This window comes from Protopterus annectens, chromosome 9.part0 (genome assembly GCF_019279795.1).
Source record: "Protopterus annectens isolate FY-2018-M chromosome 9.part0, PAN1.0, whole genome shotgun sequence".
Lineage (NCBI taxonomy): Eukaryota > Metazoa > Chordata > Ceratodontiformes > Protopteridae > Protopterus > Protopterus annectens.
In genome coordinates this window covers 508,129,468-508,148,455 of record NC_056743.1, presented here as the reverse complement: position 1 = coordinate 508,148,455, position 18,988 = coordinate 508,129,468, and the positions used below count along the sequence as shown (strand labels likewise).

At 36.2% G+C, this 18,988-nt stretch overlaps 1 protein-coding gene across 1 annotated transcript in view; it reads left to right on the top strand.

Annotated features, from left to right (window-relative positions):
- The window catches only part of LOC122811307 (aldo-keto reductase family 1 member B1-like), a 356,222-nt gene that overhangs the window by 199,975 nt on the left and 137,259 nt on the right, over window positions 1-18,988 (top strand). The window contains exons 4-5 of the mRNA XM_044083068.1: window positions 310-426; window positions 3,118-3,177. Coding sequence (XP_043939003.1) covers window positions 310-426; window positions 3,118-3,177 — 177 coding nt within the window. The remainder of the gene's footprint in view (window positions 1-309; window positions 427-3,117; window positions 3,178-18,988) is intronic.

Genomic DNA, 18,988 nt, shown 5'->3' with positions numbered 1-18,988 from the left:
GACCTGCATAACTTAAAGCAAAGCAAGCGTCTTTTAAAAAATCAAAATGAAAGGCTTGGGACTTCAGGACAGTGAATGGATTGAAAAGACTCTAGTCAGTGAAGGGAAAACCAGATTGGTCACTGTAGATGGTAGAACTTATAGTGTGGAGTAAATCAGTTTGATCCAGTGGGAATGCTTTTTAATGACCATTTCAAAATTCTTTCCACACACTGCAATCCTATGTGCAGCTTTTTGTACTTCAGCACTGAACAATGAATACCCTAAAGTATGTTTGTAACAAACACTTCCATCTCTTTACTGTTCCAGCTGTGGAATAATTACCATGACCAGGAGAATGTTAAACCAGCTTTTATGGAGTCTCTGACGAATCTGCATCTGACATATTTAGATGTGTACCTCATGCATTCTCCAATGGGTACCAAGGTAGGCTGCCTTTCTGCTGTTGGAACTTGTAAAGTGCTATCATTGCTTGCCTAACGCAAAATTGAGTGATTGTTTGACATAAGAAGCACAAATGTATTAACTGATATTTATGTCAGATGAATTTGTTTATTTAAAGTAATATTCATTTACTACCTGACAGTTATTTAATATTAGTTTAATTAGGTTATGTGAGGCAGAACTTATACTGCATTCGTGATGTGCTGCAGACTCCCCTGGTTGTGTCATCATTATTTTGTTCATTATAAAATTAGGTGCATGGCCTGTGGAATGCCTCAAGTATTTCAAAGCCTTGTTGCACTGTATACAACATATGCCTGTAGTTTTGACCCAAACGCAGCACTGGGAGTGATATAATGAATGGTAGCGGTATTGTTGTCAATGGTTTCAAAGAATACAGGATAGATCATCTCCTTCAGCAAGGAAGAGTATGTGTCAAAATCAGACTTGTTGATAAAAGTAAAGCAACACTGACTAAACCTAGCTGTGGGAGGTCTATTGAATATCCAGTTCTCTTTCTCACCAAAGAGCACAATGGCTGTGGTACTGCAAAACAGTTTCAGGTACACCGCTATGCTATACCATTCAGAGGCATCAGTATTTTGACCACTTAGGTAAATGATCCATGGAACCAATTTGGCAAAATGGATCTAATGCAGTAAATCAGTGGTGCACAACCTTTTGTGGGGAGGGCCACTACATTAATTCTTAATGCATCTTGGGTCACCTCAAAACATAGTAAGTTGTTACGAGTTAATAGGTACAGGTGACTGTCATTTTTACTTAAAACAGCAGTCATGAAATTGCCTGTTTTCTACATCAACTTGCAGCCATGACTTATTACAAACTCTTGCAGAACGTTACTACTGTTTGCAGATTACAAGTTATAAATAACAAAGAATAGTTACTTCTGTGGCTAAAATTAGAGGTGTGAGTAACTGCAGTCAATTAGGTAAGTAAGCATCTGCTGGAAAGTTTGCATGGCTAGAGTAAGGCATAGCATTTTTTCACTTTTTTTTTAAATTTTGGTTACTCTCTGGGGGCCGGATGGTGTTGTGGTGAGGGCCAAATTTGGCCCCCGGGCTGGACATTTTGCACCACTGCAGTAAACGGATAGCTTCATGTTAACATGAAACTGTTAAAAGAGCCTTGGTGTCAGGGGATCACTTAGGCAACAAAGAAAACAAACCAGTAGTCAATTATATGTTCTTCATTTGATAGAATGGCTGCTTCTGGACAAAACAGCTACCTTTTGTTGTTACCTGGCTTAGCAATTACGAACTATGAAACATGAATTAATAGTGCTTTGTGTGACACAGCACAGGATGATTGACATACAGTAGTATGTCACAGTACTTTCAGTTGTAAACAAAGGATGCCAATTGACATGACCTGATCTCAACACTCTGTGTGTGTGTGTGTGTGTGTGTGTGTGTGTGTGTGTGTGTGTGTGTGTGTGTGTGTGTGTGTGTGTGTGTGTGTGTGTGTGTGGTGCAGCGGTTAGTGTTGTCACCTCACAGCATGAGGTTCTCTGGTTCAATTCTCGGCTGGAGTGCCTTATGTGCGGAGTGTGCATGTTCTCCCTGTGGTCACGTAGATTTCCTCTGGGTGCTCTGGTTTCCTCCCTCATTCCAAAGACATGCAGTATGTGGATTGGACACTCTAAAATGACCATAGGTGAGTGTGAATCTGTGAGTGAGTGGTCTAAATGAACTACTGTGGCAGGGCTAGCCACCTGGTGGTGTAAACCTTGGCTCAAGATGATTGTCATTGTGGAAGTGACACCCCGACCCCATGTGCAAAATGGGAAAAAAGATAGTTTTATATATATATATATATATATATGGCTCTACTTCTATTCGCTGACATCCCATTTCACTGAAACCCATTTGGTCGATAGCTCATTTCATAGACAAACTTTCTAGGTGGGGGGCTTCACCCCCCACACCCCTCCAATCTGGGGGGCTGTGCCCCCCACACACCCCCAACTATATATTACAACTCCACAGTCGCAAAACAGTGGGGAGGGGGGCAAAACCCAGGATTCTGCCCTGATTACTTTTGTCTATGAAATGGGGCTGTCGACCAAATGGGTTTCAGTGAAATGGGATGTCAGCGAATAGAAGTAGACCCATATATATATATATATATATATATATATATATATATATATACACACACATATCTGCGGTGGTGGTGCTGCGGTAGCATTGTCACCTCACAGTAAGACGTTGTCCTGTTCGATTCTCAGCTAGAGCATTTTCTGTGCGGAGACATGCGTTGATGGGCATACCTTTGTTGAAGGTTGTGCATCAGGACTGGCAACTCGGCATGTAAAAATCTGCTGCCAATCATTAGCGGACCGGAGTTCTGCTTTGGCGACCCCTTACCGGGAAAAGCCAAAAGACACAACATATATCTGTATGTGTGTGTATATATATATATATATATAGAGAGAGAGAGAGAGAGGGAGGGAGAGAGGGAGGGGGAGGTATAAACACACACACACACACATATATATATATATATATATATATATATATATATATATATATATATATATATAAAATGTGTGTGTGTTCGTCTATGTGTTTTTGGCTGCAAGTAACACAGCACATAACTGTGTGACAATGCTAACTTGTACTTCTAAATCATTTTTTTTTTACCTTTCAGCTAAATAAACAGTCTGGTGAAGTAGAGTTCTCAGATGTTGATTACACAGATACCTGGAAGGTAAGTTAGCAGAGTTAGAAAGTGCATGACATTCAAATTGTATCCTGCTTATAAAGTGTCAGTGTTAGAAAAAGCAACTAAGTAATATATACTTTAGGAGAATAATTTACTTCAGCTATTACTGAATTTTTTATGTTTAGCTATCTCTACAGCAGTTGTATCACTAAGTCCTCTATCAATGCTAGATATTCTCTGTGAACATTGTACACTGATTCAAGCATTGCAATGAGGTGTTATTACAGGTCTGCAGACAGAGTGTGTGTGTGTGTGTGTGTGTGTGTGTGTGTGTGTGTGTGTGTGTGTGTGTGTGTGTGTGTGTGTGTGTGTGTGTGTGTGTGTGTTGCAGACAGAAAGAGGTAACCAAGTATAAATGAGAGAAGCCATACTTGACTATCCTTGACCTTGTGACTATTTAAAACTTAATACAAATTTTGTGTGTGTGTATATATATATATATATATATATATATATATATATATATATATATATATATATATATATATATATATATGTTGTTAGTGCATATGCTCCACAAGTTGGCTGTGCGATGGATAAGAAAGAGAAATTTTGGAGTGAGTTGGATGAAGTTGTGGTGAGTGTACCCAAGGGTGAGAGACTAGTGATTGGAGCGGACTTTAATGGGCATGTTGGTGAAGTGAACAGAGGGGATGAGGAAGTGATAGGTAGGTATGGTGTTAAGGAGAGGAATGCAGAAGGTCAAATGATTGTGGATTTTGCGAAAAGGATGGACATAGCTCTGGTGAATACATATTTTAAGAAGAGGGAGGAGCATAGGGTGACGTACAAGAGTGGAGGAAGATGCACACTGGTGGATTATATCCTATGTAGGAGGGCCAGTCTGAAGGAGATTGGAGACTGTAAAGTGGTGACTGGGGAAAGTGTAGTTAAGCAGCATAGAATGGTGGTCTGTAGGATGACTGTGATCAAGAAGAGGAGGAGGACTGTGAAAGCAGTGCCAAGCATTAAATGGTGGAAATTAAAAAAGGGTGATTGTGAAGTGGAGTTTAGGGAAGAGTTAAGACAGGCACTGGGAGGCAGTGGAGAGTTACCGAATAGCTGGGTAACTACAGCAGAACTAGTAAGGGAGACTGCTAGAAAGGTGCTTGGTGTGACATCTGGACAGAGGAAGGGGGACAAGTAGACCTGGTGGTGGAATGAGGAAGTACAGGAAAGTATACAGAGGAAGAGGCTGGTGAAGAAGAAGAAGTGGGATTGTCAAAGAGATGAAGAAAGTAGACATGAGTATAAGGAGATGAGGCGCATGGCAAAGAGAGAGGTGGCGAAAGCTAAGGATAAGGCGTATGGAGAGTTGTATGAGAGATTGGACACTAAAGAGGGAGAAAAGGACCTGTACCGATTGGCTAGACAGAGGGACAGAGCTGGGAAAGATGTGCAGCAAGTAAGGGTGATAAAGGATAGTGAGGAAAAGGTACTAACGAGAGGAGAGTGTGTTGAGTAGATGGAGAGAGTATTTTGAGAGGCTGATGAATGAAGAGAATGAGAGAGAGAGAAGGTTGGATGATGTGGGGATAGTGAATCAGGAAGTGAAACAGATTAGCAAGGAGGAAGTAAGGACAGCTATGAAGAGGATGAAGAATGGAAAGGCTGTTGGCCCAGATGACATCCCAATGAAAGCATGGAGTTGCTTAGGAGAAATGGTAGTGGAATTTTTAACTAGATTGTTTAATGAAATTTTGGAAAGTCAGAGGATGCCCGAGGAGAGGAGAAAAAGTGTTTTGGTACCTATCTTTAAGAATAAGGGTGATGTGCAGAGCTGCAGTAACTACAGAGGGATAAAACTGATCAGTCACAGCTTAAAGTTATGGGAAAGAGTAGTAGAAGCTAGATCAAGAAGGGAGGTGATGATTAGTGGTCAGCAGTATGGTTTCATGCCAGGCAAGAGCACTACAAATGCAATGTTTGCTCTGAGAGTGTTATTGGAGAAATACAGAGTAGGTCAGAAGGAGTTGCATTGTGTCTTTGTAGACTTGGAGAAAGCATATGACAGGGTGTCTAGAGAAGAGTTGTGGTATTGTATGAGGAAGTCGGGAGTGGCAGAGAAGTATGTAAGAGTGGTACAGGATATGTACGAGGGTAGTGTGACAGTGGTGAGGACTGCAGTGGGAGTGACAGATCCGTTTAAGGTGGAGGTGGGATTACATCAAGGATCAGCTCCGAGTCCTTTCTTATTTGCAGTGGTGATGGACAGGTTGACTACGATGTTTGCAGATGACATTGTGATCTGTAGTGAGAGTAGGAAGCAGGTTGAGGAGACTCTGGAGAGGTGGAGATATGCTCTAGAGAGCAGAGGAATGAAGGTCAGCAGGGCTAAGACCGAATATATGTGTGTAAATGAGAGGGACGGTAGAGGAATGGGGTGAGGATGCAGGGATTAGAGTTGGTAAAGGTGGACGAGTTTAAATACTTGGGATCAACAGTTCAGAGTAATGGTGAATGTGGAAGAGAGGTGAAGAAGAGAGTATGGGCAGGGTGGAGTGGGTGGAGAAGAGTGTCAAGAGTGATTTGTGACATACGGGTACCAGTAAGAGTGAAAGGGAAGGTCTACAAGAGGGTAGTGAGACCAGCTATGTTATATGGGTTGGAGACAGTGGCATGGACAAAAAGGCAGGAGTCAGAGCTGGATGTGGCAGAGTTAAAGATGTTAAGATTTGCACTCGGTGTGACTAGGATAATTAGGATTAGGAATCAGTATATTAGAGGGTCAGCTCATGCTGGACAGTTTGGAGACAAGGCAAGAGAGACAAGATTGCTTTGGTTTGGACATGTGCTGAAAAGGGATGATGGGTATATTGGGAAAAAGATGCTAAGGGTGGAGCTGCCAGGTAAGAGGAAAAGAGGAAGGCCTAAGATAAGGTTTATGGACGTGGTGAGAGAGGACATGCAGGCAGTTGGTGTGACAGAGCAAGATGCAGAGGATAGGAAGAAATGGAAAGAGATGATCCTTTGTGGCGACCCCTAATGGGAAAAGCCGAAAGATGATGATGATGTGTGTGTGTGTGTGTGTGTGTGTGTGTGTGTGAGTGAGTATATATATATATATATATATATATATATATATATATATATGGATCCCTATCAGTTTATCGAGTTTTCAGAAACTCGAAATCCATTCTCAGACTTGGTATATTTAATTTGCATGGAATGTGGGGGGTGCCCCCCTGCAAAAATGTAAAAAAAGATTGATTTTTGTGGGGTTTTTTTAATGTTCGAGTTTTCAGAAATTCAATCATATTGTCTCTCTCATATGAATTTTGAGTTTCTGAAAACTCGATCTAGTGACATGGATCTATATATATATATATATATATATATATATATATATATATATATATATATATATATATATGTATGTGTGTGTGTGTGTGTGTATAAGAAAGCAACAAATAAACACTAACACCTGAAAAATCTATGAAACTAGATCCATTTACTGCTGACATAGGCTAGCTAGCCTTTTGTTCCCCTTTTTAAATGTGTGCAGTTTCTCACCTGGATACACTCACAACTTTTCTCCTCATATTTCCCTTAAAGGGGTAGTACAGCATTATATTATTTTACAAACAGAAGTCACAGACTTATTCAACATATATCACAAAGGCACAAAACATAAGCAATTATTTCCATTATTGGGCCTTTCATTCACAGTCCTGTACATAAATGGTCTTTCTGTTTATCTATTTATTGATCATTTCTATATATCTGTTTATTTATCTGTTTATTTATTGACTGACATTTGATTACTGGGAAAGTCCGACTGGTTAGGAGCCCATTTTCGGAAGAGGCCTGGGAAGAAAAGCTCCAAAGTATTATAAAACATTTTAAGAACAATAATTTTACAGTCTTTAAAAATAATATTAAAAAAAACTACAGTTTAAATACTTATGCCAAATTGGACATAATATGGAAACATTGGTTAAAAATAGATACAAGTTATATGATAATGATTTAATATTTATAAAAATTTTAGTAAGCTTGTAGAGAAATTAAAGGTAAATTGGTATACTACAAACAGGAACTGCAGTATGAAGTCAGAGAAAAGCTAGTTTATGGTATGTTTGGACAGAAAGCTAGTGGAGAAAAACTGATAGAAGTAAGGAAGTGAGTGAAGAAGGGAAAGTATAGAGATGTAAGGTATGAATAGGTATTTGTTCACATTTAGGGATATAGTTTATCCTGGCATTGAGCAAGAACTGAGCCAGCTTCTGGCTAGGAAGTCTTTCAGAATAGTTTTGAAGCATGGGAGGGAAGGTATTGATCTGATGGGTACAGATAAGGAGTTGCAGGCCTTAACAACATGGCATGAGTACAGACAACGCCCTGTAGATTTGACAGGTTTGTAGACAGGAGTTTTTGTCATTGGATCATAATGACCGACTGGAGTCATAGCTGTGCAGAATGTTATTTGATGCTGGACAGTTTTATAGGTGGTAAGAAACTGTGTACATATGTTAGTTGATGAGACTGTTCTAACCAGTTTAGGCTTTTTAGTACTGAACAGTGTTGGGTTCTGAATGGGGTATTTGCTACAAATTTAGCAACTTTGTTATAGCATTGTTGAAGTTTTAATTTTTGTGATGCCTGAAGGTTAGTAAGGATGGGAGTACATAAAGAAGTGTGGGAAGGAGATAAGTAGTGGCAAGTGTAGTTTTAGTTTTTGGTTCTATAGAGCATCACTAATTTTTTATGACTTTTTTCTTATGCAATTTTGTATATGCAGGTTGAATTTCAGATTATCATCCGCTATCATCCGTAATAATTTGCTATGACAAGTCACTTCAATGGTTGCATTACCAAGAGAGAGGATTTTAATTTTTTTTTCACGAGAGAGGGATTTGGGGAAACAAGTAGTAGTTTGTTTGTTTAGGTTTGAGCGTGAGTTGTGAGTTTCAGTGCCTGTTAAAACTTCCCGAGTAATTATTTACAGGTTTGCCATGTTGCCAGATGTACAAATCAGTGTGGAGTCACCTGTATACTGTATTAGAGAGGCCTGCTGTGTGGAAAGTGTTGGTGAAAATGTTAAAGAGAGGGGACCAAGGATAGAGGCTTGTGGTACAATGGTGGTGACAGAGGTATGGAGAGAGGGTGGAGTGCCATTTTACTATCTAATACCTATTGGATAGGTAGCTTTTGTACTATAGAACGGTTGGCTGAGAGAGATCTAATGAGTACTTTTGAAGTAGAAGTTTGCTGTGACAAACTGTGCTGAAGGCTTTAGACAAGTCTAAAAATAAGGAGACTAGTTTGCCATTAGCTATAGCTTTAATGATCGTGTCTTTATAGGTTATAAGTGCAGTATTAGTAGTATGGGAAGGATGGAAGCCATGTTATGTGGGGGATATGAGTTCTTCCTGCATGAGATAGTTTAGCAATTGTTTTTGAATACATTTTTTAAGTATTTTGCAGAAGGTATATAATATTACTATAGGTCTAAAGTTAGTAATGTGTGTTGAATGTCCTCCTTTTGTGCAGATGGATAATGTGTGACCTTTTCCCAGAGAGAAGAAATATGAGATTCCTGGATTGACCTAGTTATGAAGACTGAGACAGGATAGGCAATGCTATTGACTGCTGTTTTAAGGTACTCACTTGGAAGGTCATCAGCAGACGTATAGCATGGCTTGAGTTTGTTAAAGAGTAGTTATACATAGGGTGTGGGCACAGGTTTGAAGGTGAAAGTGGATGTGTTGTTTAGTGGCTGTTGAGCAGGGTTAGGATTAGATGTTTTGGTATCCTTGGTTACAGATGCTGTACTATCTATGAAACCACAGTTGAACTGTATTGCAGTTTCAAGTGATGAGTTATTTGGAAGGAGTTAATGTTGAATTTTTGACTGGGATGCCAAATTCCTTTAACGGCTGTCCAAAATTGTTCAGGTTTGTATTTACTACATTCTGAAAATTATTATATTATAGTTTTTTGTCTTTGTTTATTTGATTTTTAGTACAATTGTGAAGCATCCTGAAGTTTTCAAGATACTGTTGTGGTTTATATTTTTGCAATTATTTTTCTCTATCCTGCATTAGCATTCTACTCCTTTTGTATAGCCAGATTGCATTATTTGTTTTCAGCCTCTTCCTTCTATGAGGAATAAGTCCATTTAGGATATTCATGAAAGTTGTATTGAATTCATTTACAGTGTCATGTAAGGGGAGGGTTTTTAGGATGTTCCAGTTAACAGGGTAGTAATGAACATTTCTGAGTTAAAACTGAAAATGTTGCATGTTGTTTTATACACATGCTGTTTAAGTGGATGTGTGAGATGGCTTATTGTATAGACTGGGAAATGATCATTGAGACAGTCCAACATTATACCTGTGGTAGTGGATTGGCTAGGGTCTGATACTGGGATCCTGTCTAACAGGGAATTTAATATCTTGCTATAATCTGTGGAGCTATTAATTAGTTGTGTGAAACCAAATAAGTTCATACCAGATATAGGGAAGTTAGAACTTGTGTCTAACCAACTGCCATTCACATGACCTAGTAGTATTTTTTCTTGTGGAATTTTTATGGATATCCAGTGTAGGATATCTTCCAGTATACCTGCATTGTCTCCAGGAGGGATGTGAAAAACAGTAATATATATTTCTTTTTCATTGTTGAATTTCAGAAAAGTAACAAGAAACTCTGATGAACTGAATTTTGGTATTGATATGTTGTAAGTGGAAATGCTGGGAAATATGAAAGCAGTAACATAAACAATGAACAAGCACATGAATCTTTATAGTTCCAACCTCACCACCATGAGTGTTGAGGAAAAAATAAAAAACAAAGAAACTAGTGGTCTTAAAACTTCATGAAAGCCAGGAAGTGCAACAAGCCTTTATTCATCACAGACAAGTGATCCTCAGTAACAAAAAATCATAAATATTTTAACAATGTTAAAGATGTCAGCTTTTTTTAAAAACAGCTTTACTGAATTGCAATAGATAAAACAAACATTATTGTGAGATATGTACATTTTTGAATATGCTTAATAATGCCAATGAAGAAAAAAAAACATTTAAACTATATACAATGGCACTTTCCACAAATACATTTTAGCAAATTAAAATTGTTATAAATATAGATACATTACTATTAAATTATTTATCTAACAAATCATAAATGTTCTTCCACATATTATTTACAACAGTATTCCTAGAGGATCTTGCTCTTTTGGTCAATATCTCTAAATTACATACTTCAAAAAGTAGATTTTTGAATTCATTTACTGAAGGAGAAGATTTAGACTTCCAGTTTCTTGTAACCATTTTCCTGACTACTGATAAAATGGACCAGAGCAGAGGATGATTAGTTTCTGTAATACAGTTAGGAACAGGAGTGTTAAACAAAACTAAAGATTTTGAGAGTAAAACATTATCTGTGAAAATTGTCAAGATTTTGGTTTTGTTGTTATTAAAGGTTAAACCTGACTTTAAAAAAAAAATATTCAGCATCTTTCAAAAGAGCATGAATAGATGCATTATTGCTTCCTAGAGTAATGAGTATGTCATCCACAAACATTTGTAATTTGGAAAAATCATTAGAACTCAAGCTATAACCTTCAATGTTCTCATCATATCTTATCAAATTAGCCCAAGGTTCCATAATCAGTGTAAATTGTAAAGAAGATAAAGGACACCCTTGCTTTGTTCCTTTAATTACTGGTATATTTTGGGATATTTTTGTACCTATTTTAATGTATGCTTGGCTTCCTTGATATAAACTTGTAATTAGATTTATGAAACTCTTAGAGAAGTTTAGTTCCTCCAAAAGTAAAAACAGATGGTCCCAAGTAACTTCATCGAAAGCACAGTTTATGTCAAGACTGATTAATGTTAAGCTGTTTTTTAAGTATTTAACTGATTCAATTAGGGACAGAATTCTTTTGATATTGTCATAAGAATTTCTGTTTACTATAAATCCTGTTTGATCTTCATTGACTAACGTGGGCAAAAAAAATTAAGTCTGTCTGCATAAATTGACATAAATATTTTGTAATCAATGTTTAATAAGGAAATAGGCCTATAAGATGAACATTTAACAGGGTCCTTATCAGTTTTGTAGTTTGGGGAGATAAAAGTATATTTCCATGATTGAGGTATTAGATTGTCATTATTGTGAAGTATTGTAAACTTTATAAAGCAGTTTTAAGGCACCAGCTGGTAATAATGTATAAACCTCTGGGATGATACAATCATTTCCCGGTGCTTTATTTTATTTTAATTTAGTAATCTGGGATTGGACATTTTGAAGGAGATGGGTCTGTCAATAATAGTAACTTGTTCACTAGATAATCTTTTTTTTTTTGTATATTTGTTAATAAAAGATTTGATTTATTGATTAGAATATATTATCTTAGACTGCTGGTTAATGTTTGTATAAAATTCCCTAAATTCAGTTAAGATATTCTGTGTACCTGAGACTGTCTTTTTCTTTTTAGGGGAGAATATTTCATTTTTATGATTGAATGTGTTAATTCTTTTAGTTTTATTAGCCAATAAATTCAGTGATCTAGGACTGGTGGAGAATTTTAAGACTTTAAAATTTTCTAAAATAATCATTGTTTTATGATTCAGTATTTCCATATATTTAGTATTCAAGGAGTTTATTTCTTTTTTAATATAATTTTTATTAGTATCTTTTTCTTGGATAAGTTTCAAAGAATCTATCTTATTTTGTATTTCTATTAACTGCTCATCCCAACCTTTCCTTTTTTTGTTATACCAATTTATAATTCTGCCATAGAGGTAGGCTTTTAAGGCATCCCATACAAAGATCTAAGAAATATTATTTATATTGTTTTGTTGAATAAAATTCTGGATTTCTGATGTTATAAAATCTTTAAAATATTTCAATTTAGTTATATTGGCAGTTATTCTACTTATTTGAACATTATGGATTGGGGTAACTAAAAATTCAAAAATTATTGAATTGTGATCAGATAATGGACATGTAGTCAACTTAGTATTAATTAAAGAATCTATTTAATCATTAGAAAACAAAGTTCTGTCTTTGAATGTGTATTATGTCTATTTGAAAAAAAGTATAAGCTAAGGAATCAGAATCAGCAAAGGTATGTATATCTTTCAAGAAATAAGTTTCCAAAAAATCTTTCAACAGTTTGGCTAAAGCTGTAATTCTTCTTTTGTTATGTGATGTTGACTCTTTATTGTCTAAAATACAATTAAAATCACCAACTAATAGTATATGTCCCTTAGAAAGTTGTACTATATGATCAAATGTTGTTTTACCGTATGAGTGCCTATTCCTGGAATCCAGTATAGATTTACTAAGGTGTATATTTTGTTATTAAACTGAATAGTAATTAGACAAAACATTCCTTTATTATCGTTATATGTATTATTTTTTGGTTTAGGTAATTAGTTGTTCCATAAGATAGCTACTTCTCTTTTCTTTTGAGAATGTTCTGAGCTAGCTAACACTGAATATGATATAGTATCTAATCTAAGTGCATCCTCTGTTTTCAGATGGGTTTCTTGTAAAAATATTAATTGAACTTTATGCAGTTTGAGATATTTAAAGAAACATCCCCTCTTATTTGGATTATTTAATCCATTAATGTTAATTGAAATACACTTTAATGAAGTCATTCAATAGTATGGTTTTGAAAGATAAATATTTTGAGCAAAACCATAGTTTATTAATGTAAATAAATGGAATACCTATTGATACATTACTGTTAAAGTAATGTGGAAACATCAAAAAGTAGTCATTTGAGAATTACTCTTATAAGAATTGTGGAAAATGCCAGGAAAATTAATAGTAAACTATTATAACTTAAATTGATAACTTCATAATCACCCTTAACCCATCTGGAGTATAATACTCCCAGTTTGAGTGACATATGGTCACTCAACCCTCTGTTCAGTAGCAACACCTAATCAGCATCTGTCTGAGAAATATCTACTCTGATTAAACAAATTTAAGTTCTTATTCATATTAATAATATATAGAGTAATTGTATAAAAAATCACTTTGTAAGATATATAACTAACAAATCTTTACAACCATATCTAACACTTTGTAAATGTTAACATATTAGCAAACATCAGTGCAACTACTAATAAAATAATAATCAACTGTGTGTACCTGGTTATAATACTGCAAAAAGAATGGTTCTGTTTATATTTATATTGTATACATAACACATCATGTAGCCAAAAATAATACAAATTAGAATTCAGTACCTACAAATCTGAAGTCTGTACAACACAAAAAAAACTTGTGTATATTAGCTCATGTGTTAAGTAATTGTATGAAATTCATTCCTTGCAATAAGATTACTTCCTTTAGCTATATCGATGAGAGATTTAATGATTCATGACTACTATTTTATTGATGGGGAGTGTAACTATTGTATGACAAGATAATTTCAACCATTCAGATACAAGCTTTAAAAACCAGTAGTAGTTTAGGCAATACTTTGTCTGAGGTTATAATATTCATCTGCTGAAATTAGGAGTGTCCATGTATAGTTTAAGAATGTAATCTATAAGTTAAAATGTTCTTACCAACTGTAATGGTTTATTCTCATTATCAGAAGACTTGCTAACTATTTATACATAAATATTATTTATAAAATTAGTCTGTGCTCGGAACTTGTCCAAATAAACTAGAATATAACTCACAATGCTGTATTAACAAATTTAAAAACTAAAAATCTATTTAAAGTCAAATAAATGACAGGCTTGCTGTTCCAAAAAACAAAAAGGGATTTACAAAGTAAAGCTATCATAACTAACTTACAGGTAATAATATAAATAGCCAGCCTTTCTCTTTGCTATATTTTAGTACTGTCATTAAACTATAATATATCCCATTTACCTTACATACACATAACAGGTTTCTCTTTCTTCCAAGAAAGTTATTATCATCTGTAAGTTGAAAAATACAGTTTTTATCATGTAAAATTTTGTACATGTCAGAGTAGTTTTATTTGGATTTGATAAATAGTGTATTATCCTATACAGATTTCCTGTAGACTAAATGAAAACTGATTATTCTGTAATATATGTGAAGGATATGTATTCAGATATCAAAACCTATTGCACTTCTGGCTAGCTGTGTTACAAGTAAATGATAATATGAGTGCTGATAAATCAAATATCTATAACCAGATGGTATAATTAAGATGTAGCCCAAAGGACCATGCCTCACTAAACTATTACAGAATATCTACTATTAGTAGTCTTATTGCAAAAAAAAAAAGAATGTAAATTATCATTGTCTTATAGGAACTATCATATTTCTAGTTGCTTATGTAACATTCAGGGTTGTTTTTACTTCGTTTATAAAGAATTACATTTCTTGAAAACCAACCATGCATTAAAACATTAATCCAGCCTATAGATGACAGAATAGAAAATATTGTGATTTGAATACATGCAGTATTTCCAACTAAATTACTTATGTTCAGGGATTAGAGACAGAATGAATTGAATGTGCTTTTAAAAAATTAACTTTTAAAAGAAAGTTACTTTGCACAGTTTACATAAGGTAAAAACAAGTTTACAAATCACCTTATTGTATAAACTGCCCTACAACTTTAGCTGATTTGATACTTAAGTAACAGGTTATCTACCATTACTGGCAGTACCTTTAACAGTGGTGGTGCTGCGGTAGCGTTGTCGCCTCACAGTAAGTTGCTGTCTGGTTCAATTCTCAGCTAGAGTGTCTTCTGCGTGGAGTCATGTGTGAATGGGCGTACCTTCGTTGAAGGTTGTGCGTCAGAGCTGGCAACTCGGCACGTAAAAATCTACTGCCAATCATTAGTGGACCGCTGTGGCGACCCATAATCGGGAAAAGCCGAAAGATACAACAACAACTGGCAGTACCTTTAGCTAAGAGCTAGTGGGATTCGCTAAGAAGGGCTCCTAATGACAATGTTTGGAATTGAATTAATGTTGTACATATTTTGTAAATATAGTTATTGTATGTCTCCTAACTACGGAATTGTTACAAAGACATGTTTACTTGTCTATCATTTCTTTTTCTTTCTCTCAAATATAGCGGGTAAGTGGGTAGGCACAAGGCTAGATTTGAGAGAGTTTAGTGCTACATTTTCAATAGCTGTTACACACATACTAATTCACGATTTAATCATGAGCCACATAATAGATCCCTGTTCATTGGTCATCTCATAAACAACCTAACTTAACCAAAGGTCACAGTAAATATTGATAAGCTATGGCAGATAATTTTCTGGAATGTTAGAGGACTCCAGGACAAAAATAAAAGGATTCTTCTAATGCACCTATTGGTAAACGCAGAAGCAGATATCTGTTATATTTAGGAATCGCATATGTTAGCTGAAGATTGGAAAAGAACAGAAAGTGGATAAGACATTATTTCAGCAGGAAATAGCGGTAACTCAAAGGGGTAGCAATTGTTATTAAAAACTCATTTCAACCTTCCATTCTAGACAAGGGTTCAGATCAGGAGGGTAGATGGTGTTTTTTCACATGCATAACCCCACTGCTTACTAAACCAGTATTGTTCCTAAACCTATATGGTCCATGCTTAGGACAACATGTATTCATTTCGAAAATCTATAACATTTTACTTGACTTTCCTAACCATTTTTTTTTATCCTGGGGGGGATTGGAATGCAGTCATTGACCATTCGAGCAAATCTAAATCATATAACACACAAGCCTCCCTTGCTTTAATGGAGTTGATCTCTGACTTTGGATTGGTTGACCCTATATATTTTGGTAATGACACTAGAAACAATAATGACTACGCATATTTCTCTAGATGCCATAATTCTTGGTCACCCATAGATTTCCTTCTAATATCAGACATACTAACAAATTGGCAAATAAATTATTTAACCAAACCCAGATTTTTCTCAGACCATTCAAAGATTGCTTTAAGGATAAACTTTGCACGTAACACATCTTTATTGAATAAAGGTTTTAACTGGTCTCTCAATAACAATGTTTTACATATCTCAACAGTTACTGAGGAGATAGCTAATGTTCTGGCGGAGTTTAACACTGATTCTCATGATACAGGTATCCCTTATGACGTCCAATGGTGGCATGTAAATCTGTACTTAGAGGAATTTTTATCCAAAAATCCACATACCTTAAAAAAAGGGGAAAGAAAAAGAGAACCGCCTAATATCTGAGATTAGAACACTAGAGGAGTTTCAAGTGAACTACACCCTAGCAATAGAAAATGATATTCTAGATAAGCCAAGGGAACTATTTGAACTACACCAATCCAGTTACTCCCTACAAGAACTAAGACTTGTATCAAAATACTCGGAATGGTTACAAACCCCTTCCAAAGCAGTAGCTAGGACAATTGAAAATAAGCAGAATTCACCCAGAATAGCCCTTATTTATCATCAAGATGCACTTTATAAATCAGACCCTCTAATTATTCAGCTATTTCACCAAGTATATTCAGATATATATGCTAGTAACGATCACCAGACCCCAATCACAGAGATAAAATACCATCTCAACAATATCGCATTCCCAAAGCTAAATGAAGACCAGAAAGTAATCCTATCTGCCCTACTGACTCAACTGGAAGTTTTAAATGCCATTGGCAACCTTAAAATAGGGGAAAGCTCCGGGCCCAGATAGATACTCTCCAGATTTCTATAAAACCTTTAAAACTAATTTAACTCCCATTCTACTCAAGGTATTCAACTGTATATCCATCAACGGTATATCAGACCTTTACATTAACCACTCAAAGACCATACTTTTTTGTGTCCATCGGCTTTTCCCGGTTAGGGGTCGCTACAGCGGAACTCCGGTCCGCTAATGATTGGCAGTAGATTTTTACGTGCTGGCTTGCCGGGCCTAATGCACAACCTTCAATGAAGGAATGCCCATTCACGCATGTCACCACACAGAAGACGCTCAAACTCAAAGACCATACTAATCCATAAAAATAGCCTGGATAAGTCCAACCTTAATAACTACAGGCCAATTTCCTTAATGAACATTGACATTAAAATTCTATCATCTATTTTAGCCAAAAGGCTTAAAAAAGTAATTCCTTCCCTAATCTCTTAGGAACAAGCAGGTTTCATGTCCAACAGGCACACCTGGGACAATACTCTAACTATGGAAACCATGATTAACCTCACCAAGAAGGATAAAAATCCGAGATATGCAATGATACTAGATGCATGTAAGGCATTTGATAGGGTCAACTGGAACTTTCTATTTACAGTCCTCTCCTACTTTGATATACCCCCTGAGTTCATTAATATTATCAAAATCTTATACAATAGCTCTTATACTTGCTTATATATCAATAAGCCATTCTCAAAACTGATAAAAATTTCAAATGGCATCAGACAAGGATGCCCTCTCTCCCCTCTTCTATTCAACTTATATTTAGAACCTTTCTTCCTAGCCATATTACAGAAAACGCACCATTCAATTCCCAGAATACTACATACCAGGATCAGCTTGACCGCATTTGCTGACGACCTGAATCTATATTTTGAACATCCGTTGTCAGACACCAAGAAATTAGTGACTACCTTGAATACCTTTGCATCTATCTCAGACTATAAAATTAACCAAAACAAATCCTTTATTTCCCCAATCAATCCTTTAGCTCATAGCGAAAATCTCTTTCCAGACTCACCCTTCCACATAGTATATGCCTTCAAATATCTAGGGGTCTACTATGACCACTTGTCTTCCTCCACATTGCAGTCCAATTTAACTAAAGTATGGGCAGCTCTTTCACAAGACTTGTCTAGAGGGCAACAGATGAAGCTTCCTATGCTATCTAAAACATCTATCATTAAACTGAACATCCTCCCAAAACTTCTCTATCACTTTCATGCATCTCTCTCCTCCATTCCCAATGCATTTTTCACTAAAATTCACAAACTATTTGCGAAGTTCATATGGCACCCAAAGTCGGTAAGAGTGTCATATCAAAGACTTACCTATCCAAAAGCTAGGGGAGGCCTGGGTATGCCTGACCTTCTACTTTATTACAGAATCCTGCACGCTAATAGATTAATTACTATCACCCAAACTACACAATATGGACTCCCCTTAGGGTAAAAATGTAGTATAAACACACTGAACAATAATTTTAACCTCAAAGCTCTCCCCTTCTTAGGCCCATTAACTCTCAAGAATCTGAAGTTGCATCATATCCTAAAGATTAAAATCAAGTCTTTCCAAGACATTTTTAAATCCCTGAAACTAGAAAAAGGTCTCCTTCTATTTCAACCCATTCACCTCAGTCCTAATATCAAGTTAAGCTGTAACATGATGTATCTGGTTGGCTACCCTCTAATAAAAGAATATACGCTATGGGATATCCATAAGCATCGAAGCTCATCACTAACAGAATTACGTGGTATCCTAAACTTATCTAAAAATACATCATAATTCTGAGGCAAATAAGGGAAATTATTACATCTCTACTTCGGGCGGCCACGGTGGTGCAGCGGTTAGCGTTGCCACATCACAGCCAGAGGTTCTCTGGTTCAATCCTCGGCTGAGGTGCCTTCTTTGTGGAGTCTGCATGTCCTCCCTGTGGTCTCGTGGGTTTCCTCAGGGTGCTCCGGTTTCCTCCTACTTCCAAAAGAATGGATACTCTAAATTGGCCCTAGGCATGAGTGCGTGCATGTGTGTGCCTTCTGTGGAAGGTTGGGCACCGGGCTGGCAACTTGACACCATAAAACTCCACTGCCAATCATGAACGGACAGGTGATCCGTTGTGGTGACCCCTAACCGGGAAAAAGCTGAAAGAGGAAGAATTACATCTCTAC